General features: G+C 39.5%; 1 protein-coding gene across 4 annotated transcripts in view; it reads left to right on the top strand.

Annotated features, from left to right (window-relative positions):
- The first annotated feature begins 1,693 nt into the window (after nt 1-1,693).
- Nucleotides 1,694-20,279, top strand: part of CYRIA (CYFIP related Rac1 interactor A) — a 54,146-nt gene continuing 35,560 nt past the window's right edge. Inside the window, exons 1-3 of one of the 4 annotated variants that reach the window (XM_048936236.1) lie at nt 1,694-1,873; nt 18,197-18,247; nt 20,174-20,242. Coding sequence is in view for 1 of the 4 variants with exons in the window: in XM_048936234.1 (XP_048792191.1) it covers nt 10,772-10,827; nt 18,197-18,247; nt 20,174-20,242 (176 nt within the window). In the remaining 3 variants the exon portion in view is untranslated. Of the gene's footprint in view, nt 1,874-1,980; nt 2,134-10,756; nt 10,828-18,196; nt 18,248-20,173; nt 20,243-20,279 lie in introns of those variants that run through there. The other 3 variants (XM_048936238.1, XM_048936234.1, XM_048936233.1) reach the window with 3 other exon arrangements.

The following is a 20,279-nucleotide window of genomic DNA, read 5'->3' on the forward strand; positions in this document are numbered from 1 at the left end:
TGTCTTCAGCTAGGTATCTAAATTTCCATTGCAATGAATGTAGATTCACTTGTGCAGCAAAGTACACAGTGACTGCAGTGGGAGATTAAACACCTGCTTGACATCTAAGGCCATGTAAGTGTCTACACATCTAAATTTAGAGGCACAATTCACCTGTCTACATGCAAGCACAAATTTAAAGCAAGTTTAGGGTGATTGAGATACTGGCACAGGGTTGGTAGACATGTTTGTGGGAATCCTGCACTACTTCTGAGCAAAAGCTGGGTGTTATTTGACACATTTTGTAGAGTCCAAATGATAAGAGTTGACTTTAGGATTTCAAACCCTACCAAATATGTCCCAAGCTGAATTTGTCTCACGTCTGCACTGGGATAGCAGTTCCACACAGACAGTTACTGTCGCATGGCTAATGCGCAAAGAGCTGATTAAACAATTAATTCCTAGCCTGTAACGTCACTGTCCAAAAGTGAGAATCTGAAATCTATCACTCAGCTGCCATTCCCCCTGAAGGCTGTTCAACTTCACTCTTATGGCAGTGTGTGACGCGAAAGCTGTGTAGAGTTCCAGAATTCATTTCATCAATACATAACATACGTTTCGACAGAATTAAAAGTTGAAAAAATCTAATTCCTAAATACTACCAGAATCCAGAAACAAAATATTCTTCTGGCTAAATCCCATCGGCATTCAGTGCATACATTCTGAGAGTATATATAACATATACAAACAAAATTGGAGTATTCACCAGTGATGAGGGACAGCTTTTTTTTATAATGGCATTCAGTTAAAGATATGCCCATCATATAGCGGTCAGAACATGTGCCTCAGAAAAATAACAAAGGAAAAGGGGACACAGAGCTGCTAGCTGTGAATCCCAGGTTCCATTGTCTCCAGGCTCAAGCTGTCCACGTAAGTGTTCTTCCTGCTTGAAAGTGGAGCAATGCTTTTTACTGCTTTTACAAGCTACTTTTGAGTAGATAAAAAAATGCAAGCCAGCAGTTTAGCGCTCCACTGAGCTGGATGCTGTAGGGATAGCTGTATTAAATACATGCACTGTAGCAGAGCCTTTCCATGGACTAACTTCTGACCAGAAAATTGGGAATTTTCAGACCAAAAAAAATGCAGTTCAAAAATACCCAGGTGCATACTGTGATGGTTGTGGAAGTGTTGCTGCCCAGGACACTGCTCTGGTGCAAAAGGCAGAACTGTGCCAGCAGAGCATCCTACACACCGACAGCCTCCCCACAACCTGAGTCACACCTGCTGGGTGGCACAGGCCCCAGCTTTGACACATTTCCCCAGACAGAGCACAGCTGTGAGCTCCTGGCTCCATGGCAGTGTGACACAGGCATTGTGGTCAGCGTTTGGCTTCTCACGTTTACAGAGCTCAGCAGCACAAGCCTTGGTGTGAACAAATAACCTGCTATTTCTGTGCTGTACTCCCAACGCTGTTACTCGCAGGCTGTTTTTGGTTTCTTTCTTCCTGTAAATGACTCAGACTAGCTTTTGGGGAAGGGGGAAACCAAGCACCGAAACACTCTCACAGCTTTAACCTTACTTAACCCTCCCAGAAGCAAGAGGAAGTACAAAGCATTTTCACGAGCTGCGAACGGGCTCAGATCTGCTTTTGACATCTTGAGGAAGTACTGACTTGTGTGAAGCCAAAAAAAAAAAAAGAGTATTTGCAGCCCTGCTGAACTCAAGCATTCACACACTGAAAGAGAGCCCACAAAGGGGAAAGGAGACGGACGGTCTGGGAACCGAGAGATATGGGTGAAAGCCGCCTCAGCGACAACATAGGTGACACGGCGGCGAGCGCCTGAGGCAAGGCGGGCACGCCGGGCCCTGCATGTGGAGGAACGGCTGCGCAGAGGTGCGGTACCCCGCGCGTTTGAGCCCGCAGGCCCCGTCGTCCTCCCGCGCGCCTCGCCCCCCTCGGCAGCAGGAGGCGGGTCCGGGGTGAGCCGCGCCCGCCCGGGGCCGACAGCTGGCTGGAGCCGTACGCAGTCACCGCGGGGCGGGCCTCCGAGTGCGGCGCTGGGCCGGGCAGGGCTGGGCCGCGCCGCGGCTGTCTCTGAGGCGCGGGGGATGGACGAGGGTCACCGCGGCGGGCACGGGCGACGGGCGGCTCAGGTAAGCCGGGTCTCCTCGTCCCCCGGCCGCCGGTGGGGGCTGAGGCGGCGTTCTTGGGTGGGAAGAAGCTCCCCTTGCTGGGAGGGGAGCGGGGAGCCCCGCAGCCCCCGCGTTATTTTGATCTCCGCTCGGGTGTTGCCTTCCCCGGAGGGCTGCAGGGGGAAGCTGCCGTCTTTGTGCCCCCTTCTCAGTCCAGCCCTGGGCCCGCGGCCGTCCCTCTCCCTCCCTCCCCCCCGTCCTTCCCGGGAGGGCTGTCCGGACGGTCCCGGGGGACGACGGCGATGCCGGGGGAAGCGGCCAACTGTTGCCTCGGAACGCGCCGCTTCGCTGCCAAGCCCGGGCAGCGGGACCGGGTGGGGAGGCGAGGGGCGGGCGGGCGGGCTCTCCTCATGTGAGGCGCTCCGTCCGCAGAGCATCCGCGGTTCCATCGCTGCACACGGGCTGGGCCGGGCTGCGGCACCTGGCCGCGGACAGAAGGCAGCGAACCGGGTGCTGGGCTGTGACGGGGACTCGGAAGGCGGACGGAACGAAAAGGTCGCGGAGCTCCGCTGCCTGTGCTGCAGATGGGGGCAGGGGGCTCTCATGCCCAACTTGGGTTCTGCTGAAAACTTTCTGCGGCGGCTGCTGGCCGTGCCGGGAGCACGGCTTACTGGATGCTCCGTTTCGAGAGCTAGACGTGAGAACGGAGGAAAATCACGTTCTGTAATGTGCTGCTCATCGTACGAATCGCTGTCAGTGCTGTGTTACGCTGAGCAGATACCGCGCTTGCATTTCTTCATCCCTAATTTAATTTCAAGACAGTGTAGCTTTAATTTTATTGCTCTGGGTTGTGTTACAGTAAGGCCCTGGTAATATATGCCAATGGATAAAACCAAACGTTCCATAATTTGCGAGAAATGCGGAAAGAACTTCACATCCTTCCAGTGCCGTTGCTGAGGGCAGCTCAGCCTGCTTCCCAACCTGTTTCTGGTAGCTCTCCATTTCTATACAGACCATGTTTGTGCTTGGTTGTTGTTTACCAGCTCCTAAAGGCAATGCGTGTGTGGAAAGGATAAATGGGGACAGGGGTGTTTTTGCTTTGCATTTCTTCTCCTTGCCATCTGCAAGGTCAGGAGAAAAAAAAAAAAAAAAAACTGAAAATGACTTTGACTGTGAGCTCTGCTTAGGTGGGGAGAGATGGAATGAGATGCACTTGTGACAAGAGGTTGCCTTGTGGGTAGAGTACCCTGCACATCCAGCACTGGTATATGAAAATATCCCAACTCACACTGCACAGAGAAAAACTAAGATAATATTTACCTTTTCTCAATATGCTGTCTTTTATATCTTTGTAATGTATATATGAACAGCAGAACAGCATGCTGTTTTGTTTTTTTTTTTTAGGGAATAAACTTGGCAGTTTCTTATGTTGGATCCTGCTTTCTTGTAAGCCACCACCCCCTCACCAGGCCCAAAATAAAAACATGTCATAAAGTGCTATAGCTCCTCAATTTCACTCTCCTAGAGTAGATTTTAAGAATGTCTTAATGAAATGAAATTACAGATAATGGGATTAGCATGAAAGGCTTGACTTAAGTTTATGAAGAGCATAAGGTAACAGCTAAGAATGAAATTCCTCAGCTGCATGTTGAACACCGTAGTGTAGTGTACCTGAATGTTAAGGTTTCACTGAGATGTAAACTATAGCAAGCATAATAGAGGCTCTCTGGATTATTTGCATGGTTTCTTAATGACTGTCCAAAATTTTATTGTATTCTGCTCTTTACTTTTCACTGTCCCCATGTACTGTTTATGCAGTCACATATGCCTGTGAACTTCTTTATTAAAAACAAAAAATAAGCAAACCACAAGTAATTAAGAAGACAATGTATGCCAGTAATTAGAATGAAAAATACTTGATTAATTCACAAAGGAAAATGGTGAAGTTCTAGGATACTACTTCATAGTTACTGTCAGCAGATGCCATTTTGCCATAACAGTGAGTCTGTTAATGTATTTTATAGTACTGGGAAGATAATTCATTGTTAATATGCTTAGTTTGTCTTCATAATATTGTTTTTAACACAGTTTTGTTAGGTTAAAATATGTTGTCCTCAGCAGCTTGGTAGTCTCATAAAGATGTCAAAGGTTTGCATGCGTAGTATGTTGCTGATTTCTACAGGTTATGTGTTACACAAAATTAGTGGTTAAAAATGTATATAAAAATAGACATAATCTAGATGAATAATAGTTCTAATACTCTATCAGAAACCGTGTTGTATAGGTGTACAGGCACTTTAAGTAAGACTTCTTTAATTGATTTTATATATATATTTCCAAATACCATCTTGTTTGGAATTTTTAGGGAAAATGGAAAATGGTTTTGTGGAATCACTGGCATTGTTTAGTACCAGATGCATGATGCACGTCGGAGAACATGAACTTGATCATTCAGTTCACATTTTATACAGAACAGAAAAATAATGTTTTAAATCCAGAACTTGTATGCAATCCAGACATCATTAAGTCTTCTGTTAAATCTCTGGAAACAGACTTAGTATGTCACTGTGAGCTGTGGTATCAATGGACAGAGGAATATGTGCAGTAATAATGCATACAAATTTGAGGGAGCCAAAACCTCATAGTGTTTCCAGTGTAATGAATTCAGTATGTATTTGGATCTGTTTCAGTGTTATCAATCATTCTTTTAGCAGCGCTTTCTACTTACATTATCTATGAATGCAAAACAGTAGCATTAAATCAGGGAAAACAGTTTGAGAGGCATGAATTAAAATATTTAATATATGGGACAGCTTGTGAGTTGCAAAAAATACGGTCATAAATTTGAATTTTGCTGTTTAAATTGAAACTGTAATAGGAGCTGCTAGGCATTCACGTGTGAATGATGATGAAAGCACTGCGAGTGATGTGAGATGTATAGGTCTTAATTCATGCGAAGCACTGATTTTACCATTCTTCTGTTTTCACAGGACTCCAATCCATACTTGCAATTAAAATGAAAAACATGTGCCTTATTTTTCTGTCCTCGTATACCATCTGATAAAGATTGATGATTTGGTAGCAGTCATTGCTTGTATGGCAAAAATATCAGAAATTGGACAAATTGTAAGATGGGTATGAGCTGGGGGGAGGAGGGTACTGAGACACTGATATTTTAAAGATCTGTTATTATTAAGGATTTAAAATGTTTAGAAATGTTCTCAGGAGCAATATCTTCACATTTCCAGACTTACCTCCATTCAATAATACTTATTTTTGCAAGCCAACAGCTGAAATATTCTAGTCTAATTGACAAGCCTGTCAATAGAGGGCATAACCAGGGCTCTGTGCAAACTTTCTGTGAATCTTAGACTTCTTTTTTTTTTTTTTTTTTCCTGTTCATTATTTTATTTCTGAAGGGCTGTTTGGAGTGGCAATGACTTTTAAGAGCTTAGGTTGGGTGAATGGCAGAGCAAAAAACGGAGCTAAAGCCTGAACCTATTTTCAATAAATCTTTGTAAGAAATTTGTGCATCTTGAAAAATGTGAGCAATTCATTTTGAAGGATCCATTAGCAATGCAACACGTGGTGTTATTTATGCCTCCCACAAATGCCACTCTGGTTTTGTCAGTCTTGAGTTTATAAATGTAACCCCTAAGTTTACAGTCCTCACATCTGTTGAACAGCATCAGTGTATCGTGAGAGTTGTCATATATGGACTACATGATGAAATATGTTCTATGATACTGGGACCTGGCGTTTGGTCCCCTATTTATCTGTGGTGAGCTCTGAAAGACTGAGTCATAGCTGGGTGCTGAAGTTTGCACGCTTTAATAATGCTGTGGAGGTGGTTTGGTGTTTGGGGATATGTAGCCCTGCACTGATTTATTTTTTTTTTTAGGTAACAGCAATCCTGTACTGTCCTATAGAACTCTGGTACACACACATTCAAGTTGTTATTAGAAGCTTTTAAATATAAATATATATATAATTTATGGAATTTTGGAGGGAAAGTCTTTCTTCTTCTTGAATTACAACTTGAATTCATAAATTATTTGAGTGGCCTGTTTTACAATTAGATGCCTTAAAGCTGGTGATGGTGTTCTTAAAACTCCTGTGTGATAGCACTCTGCTATCTGTATTTTTTTTCTGTAGAAAAAATGAGAAACATGGAACTTCATTTGTGCATCCGTTCAGCACTGTTATTGCCAGGACTGTTCTGGAGAATTCTATCTCTCTTGCACCTGACTGCTTTTGGCACCTGCAGACAGGAGTGTTCCCACTGGATTTGAAAGCCTTGTTTGGCTAAGAAATAAATAAGAAGTGCAAACTATTTATTTAAACTAAAGGAAGAAGAATTTGCAGTGGCTTTTCTCTCTTCCCTCCTCTCATTATTTTCGTTGATGCATGAGGTGCATCAATTAACTATGAGGTGCAAGCTTGTTTCTATGTCCCATTTTCAACTTGAAGTAAGTTAAGCTCACAGCTCTGACTTCCCAGGAGAGTACAGCAGACAACATCTCATAAACTGTTCTGTAGTGGTAAGAAACCTTTATTTCACATGCAGTGGTGTTAATTAGGCCACAGGAAGGGTGACATGTCCTGTGATCAAGGCATTCATCTGAGGTGAGGGAAATCTGATTTTCATGGGTTTTTCGTTCTTTGATCCAGGAAATGCTCAATTTCATACCATCAGTGGGTGTAGTCTAGAACAGACAGTGGTCTGTTGGCTCTGCCCTGGCATGTGGACGTGTGACTGTGAGCCAGCCTTGTAGGCCCGAGACCACTTACCACCTGGTGCTTTTACTTCCTTCATGGTTGCTTTGCTGATGTTCTTAAATTGCTCTATGGTGCTCCAGGGTGTGCTCTTGCCTTCTCATCTGAAACTTCAGAATTATCTGACTCCTTCCCTCATCAGTTTATGAAAGGGATGACTTTCTGCTTTACTCCAGGAGAGGCTTGAAGGTTTTAAAACCTTTTTTTAATAACATAACATACCTCTTGAGCTTCCAAGTGTAAACTGCAGGCTTCTCAACTTTGTTTCCTGTTGGGTTAGAGGGCTTCCTGCTTACCATCCCAGTTACTTAAAGTTCATAACTGAAATTACTGTAGCCATGATTAGAATTCTCATGAGAGTCCATTTTTGTGCTTCTATTCTCATATTAACTAGTAAATCTAAAAAAAGCTTAGATTTTGGAGAAGATAAAGTCCAGAATTTGGCACGTATGCTGTGATTACCTTCCAAAAATAGTCGTTATTTTGGAGTTAGGACATGATTTGAACATAGTTTGATTCAGTTGCCTGACACAATCGTCTGAGATGCTTTATGATGTCCACTGTATCCTTGGGTAGAAGATTCAAGAAGTAGAAAAAAACCACGTCCTGCTTGGTGAAAGGTCTGCTGGGCAGCTTGGATGTTATATATAAAGTTGATGCTGAGGATATTTCATTTAGCACTTGTTACTTACACAGCTGAACTGAGCCCAGAGTGTAGGATCACAGCATCTCAAAAACCATGTAGTTACAACCTCTGAAGACTGCTGTGTGCTAAGATTACTCTTTTATAGGCTGAATGTGTTTACATTGGGAAATAGTGGGAAGGGATGCTTTTCTTGTTTTTCGAAGTCACTTCAAAGAAAACTTACTTTCTGTTTTCTTTATTGCATGTGTGTTTGGTAAACAGCCTGATCATTCTCATTTTCATTTTGCAGCAACCCCACATTAAGTCTGGGAGGCTAGCTTGAGTTAATAGCTTTCTGAGAAGGGAGCAGAAAGTATGTCTTCTGGTTTCTCTTATGCATATTAATAGTGGGGAGCTGTGGGGCAAAACTTTATTACTATCAGCTGTTGGCTGATAGGGAAATGCTGAGTGGTGGTACCATTATGAGCTGATCCTGTCTCATGTCAATTGATTCCAGAATTGTATTTAAACAGCCATCGTAAGAGATGTGCAGTGGTATTTATCATTTGGTTTGTTATTTGGTACAGATGATTTGCTGTTCCTAATTTTTTGGAGGTTTTCTGCTTTGGGATTTGGGGGAGGGAAAAGATTTATTGTAATAATTCTCAGTTGTGCAAACCTGTTTAGGTTGTAGAAGACTAGATTGTTGAATTTGTTGTGCTTCATTTCCGTGGCGAATCCGATTTTGTATCAGTTACGCTTCCTCCCACCCACATATACATAGTCTGACTTCTTGTACTGCTTTGTTTGACAAGTTCACAGTGCTTTACTCAAAGGATCACCTGTAGACTGCTGGTGACGCCTTTAGTTAAGGATTGCATTATGAATACGTGCATCTTTGGAAGTTTCTGGAAGCAAGACTTTAGCCATGTTCCTAACAACTGATTGGCAGGGGAGGAAATGGGAACTGGCATTTTGCAACCATTTTTCCTGTATTTTTATTATTAAAGCATAAATACCCTGTAGGACTGGAGCACTTCCCTCATCCTCTCAAAATACTATAATAAAGCAGAGCTCTGTAATATCAATTACTGCGGGGACGGTTTGTGATTCCAAATGAGAGCATGACTGGGAAGCTGGAAAATGAGTCTCTCAAAATGTGTTTCGTGCTCTGAATACATGAGAGGTCTTGTTGGAGTGCAGTGCTGAGGGTTTATATTTTTAATTAGAGAAGATGTTACGGAACAGTAAGTGGATTTTTTTTATCAACGCTTTTTGTACTCAAGAGGAAAATAGAAAGTGTTTCCTAATTTTGAATATTCTGGGGTATTGCTGCCTGTAGAAAAGGTTTGTATTTCTGCAATTAGTTAGGCATAGTATTTTAAATTTTGTATCCAAAAGACATGGAGAGAACATACATGTGATAGGCCTTAGAAGTACGGATAATGTTTTTGCCCATGTTTATACCGTGAGACAAAATTGATTGTGGTCTGACTACTTAGGCCTTTGTTTTTCTGTGGTTTTGATTCATTGCAGCACAGACAGTATCATGTTGTCCTTTACTGAACTAAAAGTAAATCTGCCTAAAAAAATCCCCTTTTGTTCTGCTGCTGAGGAACACTGTGGGCTGCCAAATCCTGGCGTCTGACTCACCACAATCGTAATAAAGTGTTTGTACTTCTGCAACTGCAGTTATTCTGTGTTTTCTAATAAGGCAAAGGGACACCTACACATTAAAATACTACTTTTTAAAAATACATGCCTTGTTTATACTGAAAGAGCATTTCATCAGAAAATGACTAAGTACCTACTGGTGATACTTAAAAGCTTCCCAAGAGTAAGCAATAATCTTTAACAATAACCAAAATATATTTACATTTTTAACAAATTTCATTTTCCATGTAATAGCAGTGATAGACTGTTTTGTCAGTGAACTTCATGCACTTGGGGGAAAAAAAAAAAAAAAAAAAAAGGATAATTTTAATTTTTTGGCCATCTGATCTGACCAGATAGTGATAACTGGGAAGACTGTTTCCTTCCTTCAAAAAGAAAAAAAAACAAAACAAACAAACAAGAAAAAAACACCTTATGGACAGAGACTGACCTGGCCAGTGCTTATCTATGTTATTAATTTCTGGTGCGTGGGCTGCAACCCAGCAAGCGTAACTGTGTAATTGAGTTCAGTTGTTTGCAGGGTGAGTTCCAAGAAAAGCAGTCAAATAAAACATGGAATGATTTCTCATCAGCTGAGGAAAAGAAGGTGGTTCTGAGTCAATGACAGGTACGTGTGAGGCTGCCAAATTAAGTACCTGATTGCACAGAGCATATCTGCTACCCAGCTGGCCTGGGTGATGCACCCAGCTGCCTGTTGTTGGAGAGGAAATGGGAATTACTACAGCTTCTTGATCTCATTACCTGTATGTGGTGAGGAAATGTGCTTTCTTATTTCTCGATTCTTCAGCTTTTTGTAATTAGGAGTCCTCTCTTACAATTTAAAATTTTAGCTGTTTTGATTAGCAGTGATTTTTTTTTTTTTTTTTTTTTTTTTTTCTATTGATAGACCAATGTTGGGTTTTTTGTTTTTTGGGTGTTTTTTTTTTTTTTTTGCCTTTTTGCTTGATTAATAAGGAGTGTTGTATGTTACCTTTTCTGAGTTTTCTGCTAATGGTATTTCAACAGTTTACTTGAAAAGGCCAAACTGCGTCACGTCATTTGTATCTTTCTCCACCTCTGCCCTCTGCACCCATGTTTGGTGCTGAACAAAAAATAAAGTGCACAAAACTGGGAGTGGGTGCTGGGCACAAGGCAGGGTACAAAGCACAGAGAAATATATGAGTAGAAAATACGATAGTTCACAGGAATGCATTTTAATTGCTGCTCTGAGTCATACTATCACTACAGCTGTTTCGGAAAGAAGACATTCATATGCTAATGGTAGGACATTCACACGAGGAAAGATGACGTTTGATAAGCAAACACAAATATATTACACAACTCTCTCTTAGTGTTTAGTACATTCTCTGGTTCAGTAAGCATGAAATATTCTATGATGTAATTATGTATGCCTTAGGTAAATGGCAATTGGTTCATGGCATGCTTCTTTCAGGGTATATATTCTTAATTCACTTTGGTAGGAAGGAGTGAGTAGCACTGAGCTTCTCGGTTCATGTGGCCGCTCAGTCCTGCTTGTGGAGCTGACTTCCTTTCTCCGTTTTTGTTTTTTTTTTTTCTCCCATAAAAGGAGAAAAGTGCTGCCATATGACTTGCTTCAGAGAGAGGATCACAGAAAGAGGAGCTGGGGGGAGATTATTCAGGTAGCTTTGTTTCTTGCACTGTTTCACATGCTGTTGGACATTCTGCTTTCCATGTTTAATTTCATATAACTGTCAGAGTACGTGGTAGTGTTCCCTTCAACTGACACTGAAATAAAACATTTCATTCTTAGAATTACTTTTTTGGTGTTTCTTTTTTGCTTTGTTTTTTATGTGTGTGTGCTACACGGGTGAGAGATTCTAAAGGGAGGCTGAATATAAATGTATTTAGAATGAAGAAGAAAAAAAAAAAACCCACATTTCTCTGGGATTAGGCTGTCCTCCAAACCTGCAGAAATGTTCCTTTCCTGCTGGTGATTAGAAGAATGACTGTGCGGTATTCTCCCATCTTGTGCCAGTGACTGTAGACAGGCATGCCTAAGTTTACTGCTTAATTTTGTACTGTTAAAAGTTCATTTTCCATTCACAAGAGAACAAAATATTCAGGGGATTCACTAAAGACTTGCCCAGAACTGAAATCTGGAAGTCTCAGTGCTTTTCCAGGACTGGAGGTCTTGCGCCCACTTACTCTGGGATCTTACAGTAACTTTCAGCAAGTGTTTTCTTTGTGATGCTTTCTAACAGAAAGTATCATCCTCACATTGAGGGCAACATTGTCGCCACAGGGTGAAAACAAATAGCTCTAAAGTGCCACCAAGATTCTGCCCTGGTTTACCAGGTAGTGTTTGGTTTTTTATGTTTCAGTATCTAAGTGTACAGCCAGAACCAGTCTTAATCTGTCAACTGCAGCCATGCTCCCTGCTGATCTCCTCAATGTACTTTCAAAGCCATCTCCAAGTCAATCCATAGTATTGATTTAATTTGGTTCCAGCCAGTTGTACATTCCCTTTACTTGCTGATGCTTTGAACCAATTTGACTAGGAAGCATCTAAATCAGCCTCTCTCTTCAAGCTCAGTCTAATGCAACATGTTTAATTAGAAAAGACAGCAGGATGGATCTACCTGTGGAAACCAAAATAGTCTTTTCTTTCACAGCTGTGAAATTAAAGCTCTTTGACTTAAACGTTTACTTTTTTATGGAACAAAAACTTTTTTCAGGGAGTCTAAAGGCAACTGGAGAGAAGTAGTTACTGGTATTGAGCAGTTTTTTCATACCTTTGTCTTTTTTCTAATGTCACTGTAGATATTCTGCACTGCACATCAGAGAAAGAGAAAAACGGTCCAGTGATTTTGGAGTTAAAATCCATCTTTCTGACAAGATGGTTTAATACATTTTTTTCCACATCAGAACTAGGATTTAGGCCAAAATCTGTGAGAAACAGATGCCTTCTTCATGACAGCAATGCAATTGTCACTGAGATTTAATGAGTTTGTTACTTCACTTACATGGTGTGGCTTTTGTTGTGTTTTAGGTTTTTTGATCGTTTCTTCTGGAAGATCTGATAGTTTTCTGGTTAATTGGAGTGTAATGATCTTTGTGTACGTGCTCATAGGATTTGCTCCTGTCAGTGCTGGGGTAGATGAGGCATCTCTTCTCTCTCTTTGTAAGACAGAAGTACCTGTAGCTCAAGGTTCTACAATTAAAGTACTCCCAGGTAAATGGGCATAGAGGAGTTCATTGTCTGGAACGGTTACACTGGGCAGAGAATGAGAATAACTTTCAGAACTTAGTGAACTGGATTGGCAGCCAGTGGTCCAGTGAGTGTCAACATTGGGGTAGGTTTCACAGCATAATAGGCAATTTTGCCAGTGCTGCTACATTTTAAGGCAATTTCAAGGTAAGCAGAGCTGAGACCAGGAGAAGCACAGATTGGGGTAATTTATAGGTATGCAGTTATGAAAGATATGCACGTTTTTGCACTCGCAGTAATTTTTCATTATCTTGTGTCACTGGGTAATGTGGCTTACATCTATGCAAAGTTTAAAACACACTCATTCTTCCTCACTATAACAGTCGCGTCCACTTTGTGCCAGAGTAGTGAGCATTTCCCTTTGGAAAAATGTTACATGCTTTTGTTGTGTTCACAAGGACTGTTGCTTCTGTTACTTTATATTTTAATTAAATCTAAATGCTTCTGATTTGCATTTGCATGATAAATAACACATTCTGGGTTTCTGATTTAGAATAAATCTGTGAAGATACCAGCGAGTCTATGAATTAATGAAGAAAGCACAGCAGATTATTTCATGAAACACTAACCTTGCAAAGTGTATGACTTGTTTCCTTGCCCACCAGGCACGGACTTGCAGGTCAAGGTTGGAGAAGCAGAGTCCCAGCTGCTGCACATTGGCTAATTGTCAGCAGAGCTGTGCCCACTTTGTGCTAGCTGATGGGCTGGACCAGTACTCTGCTGGCAGATATCCATGCTTGCTAAAAGGAAGAAGTTAAATGCTCTTCTTCAGTCTTACCTGAACATAAATAAATTCAAAATGTAGAGAGTGCTAATTTTCACCTGCACTGCACATAATACACCTGGAAACAAATAGTCAACTATTTTACGTGTATTTCTTCATTTGAAAGTACATTTGAAAACAGCAGCCTAGGTGAAGGCGTGATATTAGAACTAGAAGCCATCATGCCTGGAGAAGGTGACCTGTTGATTCTGAAGTACATTGGCAACTTATGGAATTAAATTCCAAAATGAAGTTCTCCAGGAACAACTGGGAACTATAATCATGATACATGTTTATAGTGGGATTTAAACAAGGAGTGGATATGGCATGTGCCTGTTTGTACTGCTAAAATTTAATACTGATCCTGACACACTTTTGTCCTTTGCCAACTAACACTCTCCCACATCGTGCCCAAGCATAGTTCTGGGGTTAGTATAGACAGTGGACCATTTCCAAAAAGCTGTTTGGATCTGAGCAGGCTGTTCTGGAGGGACAGGATTTTAATTGCACAGCCACAAACTGTACCATGCTAGCTGGTGCCAAGCTCCAAGCATGGCTATTTGCTCTGCTCTGATTTCTGTTATATTTGCAGCCCCAAATCCTGCTTTTCAGGAAGCTGGGATCTGAGAGCTCCTGCAATGGCAGGAGTTTCTGCAAAGAAATAAAATCAGTCAAATCTGAAGCTGAGAACCTGTATAAGCTGGAAAAATAATCCAGAGCAACCTTAAATCTTAAAATAATTGAGTTTTGTATTGTTTGTACGAGAAAAGCCCAATGGAACAAACAGGTAATGAGTCATTTTAAAAGTTGTATTTAGAAAAATATATATATGAAAAATAATGGTCTGGCATTTTAAATCAAAATGAGTAAATTAAATGTAAGCAGATGGCACTTGCAGTGTCCTCTGACCTCCTGATAATAGTGTAAAACTTATCCCTTTCCTAAGTTCTGCCTTCTCTTAACCAAAGCAGTAGTAACAACTTGCTAATACTAAACTGAATTTGAATGATTTAAGTTTTCCCAGGGGAATCTGTTTCAAGAAAATGTCTCAACTCTTTAATTGTCTGATTGCCTCTTGTCAAGTAGGTGTAAGTCTAACTTTGTATTTTGCAAGAACTAATGAGTTGATTTCTTTATTTTTATTATTTTTCTTAAGCAGCATTAAAGCTATTAGCAACCTAATATCTTAACAAAGTCTGGCCCACTGACAACTTATGGGTTGCATGTAGTCCGTGGTGTGCTTCCATCTGTCTCCCAGCCTCTTTGCTCTAGGAATAGTTGTGTGATTAGTGAAGGCTGCCTAGTGAACTCAGCACCTGTCTCTCCACCTGGGATGGACCATGATTAGACATCTCTGGTCCACAGGGAGACAGTATGGTGGATGCTGCTTTCTGGGCTGGAATTCCTGATGTTGATGATGATGAGGTCATGTGGAGGAAGCAACAAGACCTAGATTAAGTGCTGCTGCTTAGTGGTGTGAACTGCTCTAAGATCTCCATCTTGCCATCCATCTCTCTCATCTTCCTGCACAATATTTACGTACTACCAGCTTGATATGAAAGGTTTTAATAAGCCTGTGTTTCTCACTATACACAGTGCTGCTTTCTTTCCTTTCCCCCCTCTTCCTCCCCCCCATGAAATAGAGATTTGTAATTTTGTTTTGGAACTTGTACTTTCTACTTTTGGTGTGAATGAGTTCTAATATGTGAAATAATACTGCGGTTGCATTGTTACAATTCATAGCCTGACCTCTCTGTTACACGTGACATCTCATTTAACTCCAGTGTTTCAGTTTTGAACTGCAACTTTTTGTAGCCCATTTGCAAGTAGAATTAACTTGGCGTCTTTACTATTACTGCTTTATTGAATCCTGTTCATACAGTCTTAATTATTTCTTGCACAACAGGAAACTTTCAGAGTAACAGCTGTGTTTTGCCTAAAGTTTGAATTGGTTGTGAACTGTTACTGCTCAAATCCCTGAGTGTGGAATAAGTGTTAGCGCCAGCAGGGCCCCCAGACTACTGCTCTGACTTCGTGCTTCATTTCATAAATGCCTTTTGACTAGAGATAATTTAACATGGTCTTACCAAAGCAGCATAGAACTTTTTCTTCTACATTAATCTGTGATGATTTTCCTCCTTGTTGACCTCCTTCCTTTAAACTGGCATTCAGGGTGGTTGACTTTTTTTGTTGCGGTTCTATGAGTAAGCAGCAGCGTGTATTTGCTTTTGCGCATTTTCATTACGCTGGTGTTAAGGAAGCGATGACTTTGTGTTCTTCCTGACGCAAGAATTCTCATGCTGAAAAGAACAGTTGTTCAGTGATATGTTTGTTCACTCCATTTGAGTCACAGTGTTGTAGGGAATATACTGGTGTTCACTTATTAACATTTTTAAGGTGGTGTTCTATGATTCCCTTGGCTCTCCTCTGGAAGACTCTGATAGCAATCTGATTGTTTATCTCCACTTCTAAAGGAACATTGTGTTAAAGAGCAAAATCAGAAAATTGGAAGCTCTTTCAATTAGAGTAGTTTATTTTCTCTCTGCCACTCAGTGCCATCTCCATCAGCCCAAATGTTTCAGTAAACTTGCCTTGCGGGCCATTCCATGCATTTATTGCTAGCTGAACAAGATGTGCCTTCTGGCATCTACTTGTTATTTTTTACATGCCTGTTGCATACCCCTTTGTTGTGTTAGCTTTACTGAACCGGACTGGCATTGTTTTCAGTAGACATTTGATTATTTTTTTTTATTTTAATTTTTAATTAGGATCAAAAGACATTTGGATATCGAGAATAAGTTTTTTAAAACGTTGAAAAGGCTTCTACAACATAAAGCAGGTTTTGTTAAAAATCTAATACAGTGCTAGCTCGTAACTGAGTTGTACTTAGAACAGTTAGTATAAACAGCAAGCTTGCTGTAGTTTCATGATTATGCTGAACAGGAGGTACTTCATTATAGTTGCTGGGCTTTGTTTCAAAAACTTGGTTTTTCTATATAAAAATGTATTTGGACTTCGTAAGTAACTGTTCTAGTCCAGCCAGTCTGTAAGCTTCTAGTAAACTTTATGCCTGCTGTAGGAGAGCTCATTTTTTCCTGCGTTGTCCTTTTTTTGTGAGAATAAGAGAATTGTTTGACAAATCTGCTTTGCTATCCATGAATATATGGAAAATATATGGAAATGGTCAGCATATTTGTAATTCAAGAAAAACTCACTTACCTTTCTGTATATCTACAATGGATGTCAAGGTTTCCAGTTCACATCACCTGTACAATTCGGGATGACTCCTGTTCTGAACATAGAGATTTTTTTTAAAACAATCCAGTTAATTTGTTTTGCATTACACCAATTCTGAAGTTTGTCATATGTTTTGTCTTCTGTTCTTACATCATAACATCATTTTTCATTTCTTACAGCAGCTCTTCATTCCATACAGACTAGATTTTTTTTCTGTCTCAATGATTCCAGCAATTCTTTATCTTAATTAATTTGGATGAATTGTTCTATAAATAATTAATTTCTTGAAAAGCATCTCTGTTCATATGTTTTACTGGAATTCTGAGAGACACATCCTATACATTTAGAGGGAATTTAGTAGTTGTTGACATTTGAATTGTGAACTTTGTAGTCCTCTTTTCATTTAATACTTTCAAAAAGAAGTGGGAATTTAGCAGCTTTTTTCCCTCACTAATGCACTTCTCTTTTCTTTCTCGTGATACTGGGTTGTGAATTCAATTAAACTCTGTTGCCCCTGGCGTCAGTGGCTGAAAATGTCTGTTTTTTCAAATTGATTTCTCCTGATGATGGGTCTAATAAGTACAGTTCTGCAGATGCCTACTCTGGCATGAGATTTTTAATTGATTAATTAATGTATTTGTTTAGAGTTAAGGTGCTTATCTATCTAGACTTTCCTCCGCTTTGTCAAACTGATTGAGGATTTTTTTTGTTGTTGTTTCTCGTCTCCAAAGCAAGTGAATACAGTGTTGGAATAGTCTGTGCTGGACCTGCCCTTTCAAAGCTAAATTCTAGCTTTTCTTTCCTTTTTTCATCAGGCATTCAAGTTTCACACTCCTGTTTCTTTACCTGCACAGTGGAATCCTTTCTTACCATATTCATCCTTTCTATTCTACCAACTTCACTTTCTCTCATCCCGTGTTGTGAATTGCTTTGTTTTCGTTCAACATGAATCTTACTCTGTTGTGGCTTGACCACTCTTTTCAGTTACTCTTAGTGACACAAAGTTTGGAAAGTAGCTAAACGCTCAGTAGCTGGAGTTAACACTAAGCCCTAAGTGAGATAAAGTGAGATACCCTCTTTGAAACTTTACCGTTCTTGCTCACTTAGTGCTGAAGTGACTGAATCCTTCAGATTTGTCCTCAGTGTCAGCAGGTCAAGAGGAAAGGGGTGATGATTTCATGCACCTTTAATCAGTAGAGGCTGTGGAAAATTATGGTAGCTGATGCTGTCTGTGCCTTATAGGGCTGGAGGGTCAAAAAACTTCTGTTGCTTTATCATTGCTCCAGAGGAAATTGTAGTTTTCTGGGTTCTGTGGGTTTTTTCCAGACTCTTTTTTGTCCGTGGGTGTTCCTGTTTTGCCTGTTCACTGATTCCTCTTTCTTGGCTTCTTTCCCACGAGTTGTGAAGTTAAAACAGTAGAAAGGTTTTATCGATTCCTATTATTCAGTTCCTTGTAACTCTCCATGGAAACAGTTAAAACTGCCGAGAGTCATCCAGTTTAACTCTACAGGACCTTCCTAAGCTCGGTGTGAGCTTTTTTTGGTATCCTAACCCTGTGAACAGTAGTTCACTATCCTGGTGCACTGTACTATGATAATTGACCTTTTACTTCAGGGTTAACGCACAAGAGAAGATACATTCTCATTGCTTTTTAAAAAAGAAAAATTACTATAATGTTTTAAAGGCACTAAGGTAACTTTTTTTTTTTAATTATTATTTTTACTTATTAATTTAAACTTTCATTAATAACTATTCTTGTATCAAATTTTAAAATTCACAGGTTGCCATCTCTCTCTAAGTATCAGGAAGGCTCTGGATCATCTTCAACAAGGTAGGAATCAGTTCAGCACCTTTCAATCTTGCACAGAAGTTGTTGAGCAGATTCAAACGTCACAAATAATAAATGAATCAACCTCCTTTGAATGGCATCTTGTTATCCAGTTTTACTGTTGCACCTAACTGCTGCTTTCAATGCTGCATTGGCATAATATTCCTGCTTTGTGGCTTTAATTGTTTTTGGGTTTGGGGTTGTTTTTTTGTTGTTTTTTTTTTTTTTTGGTAGAACAAAAGAATGAGAATTTTTCTCTCTGTGTACTTTCTTTTCATTAATGCTACTGTTTGCTTTGAGTCATTTCACTGTTGCTATTAGGTTTTCTGTTTAGACTTTGGAACAGAATTGGCCTAGATTGAAAATGTTAAAAAAAAAGTTAAAAAAAAAATCCTAATATTGTTATAATTTAGGCCTTTTCCTGCTGCTTTTTTTTTTTCAGCTCTTGACCACATTCCCATTAAATTGATTCAAAAATAAATTTTGTATCCCCTCCACTGCTACAGAACTAGAGAGAATTTGCAGCCAGCAGCATAATAAAGCAATGCTGAAAGTACTTTTTTTTTCCCTAGAGAAGGGGAGTTCCCTGACTTGACCAGCTGCTAATTGGTATAAAGATTTGTTTACTCAAAGGAATTATTCCTAATTAGTTCTCTGTGTGGGTGCTGTACTTGAGAAATTAGAGTTTCATTCTGATTTAATTTAATCTGTCTTTGTAATGAATTATAGTACTTCGTAGTGAGGTATTTCGTTTGGGGTGAAGAAAAAAAAATGCTACATCACTCCCTGAGCTTCAACAGGGGATTCTTCTTTGGAAAGTGTTGAAAAACTTCTATGTTTTGAAATGAACAAAAATCTGTAGTTAGATTAGGTATGATTTTAGCCATATCTTTATAAGTACAGCCACAGAAACATAACCATGAAATTTTCCATACCAGAACTTAATTCAGCTGATTTATGGATCTCATGAACTTCCATTTTTCCATGTTCATTAGAATAGTGAATGAGAATATTTGTGAAAAAGACTGTGTGTGGAGCCATATTAGCAATGTTGAGGGCATGGCTGAAATGGAAGTTCTCTTCCTGTCTTTAGCAGATTACTTTCTCTTAAGTTGGTTTCAACTTTTTAGTTGGAGCAAACTTACACTGCTGTAAATTATTTTATTTAGGGAGTTGTAAAAGTGATGTAAGAGCCAGATCTCAGGAATAGTTGTCCCTATAGTTCCTTATGAAGTACCTAATCCATGTGTGTTCTTCTCAGCTTTCTTCCCACACATTTTCAAAAGGAAATAATCACTGTTGATCATTTAAATTTCATTCTTTATTTTTTAAATTTCAGAAGAGACTGGAAACTTCATTTATGAATTTAAATCACTTCTGGTTAACTTCTTTCAATGTAAATATTGCTCTAAATAAATACAGCCATAAATAAGTAAGCAATTATTTACTTAGTGTGTACGTACAGCTGTACACTAAATAGCTGTTATAATGTTCTGGAAATGTGTTATTTTTGTTATTTCATTATTATTTTTTTTAATTCTTAATGTAATGCATAATAGTACCAGTGAGTACCTGTGGCTGAACAATCTTGATAACTGCATGTTAAAAAATTGAAATTAAATTGAATTTGTTCTGAAGAATTATATAGCATAAAAATTAAGTTAAATATCTGACTTCTTCAACCTCACAGGAATTTTTAATGGAATTACTTTATAGATTTGTGGATACTTCATATTTCATTTTTAAAATAAAATTTCAGTTTCCAATTGAAGGAATGTGGTGTAACTACTTCTAAAATATATATATATATATATATATATATATATATATATATATATATATATATATATATATTATTATTTTTTTTTCTGAGGAGTGAGGGAAAAGCAGAGTTTTTTCATGTTTAATCTTGAATTTTTTTCATGACAGACAGGCATTGAATGTTTTGCATCAACACTTTGGATTTTCGAATGTGACTTGGAACTACTTTATTTCCAGGTAAGATATAGTAAGTGTTTGTGTGAAGTATCTCCTT

This window comes from Lagopus muta, chromosome 2 (assembly GCF_023343835.1).
Source record: "Lagopus muta isolate bLagMut1 chromosome 2, bLagMut1 primary, whole genome shotgun sequence".
In the NCBI taxonomy this organism is placed as follows: Eukaryota; Metazoa; Chordata; class Aves; order Galliformes; family Phasianidae; genus Lagopus; species Lagopus muta.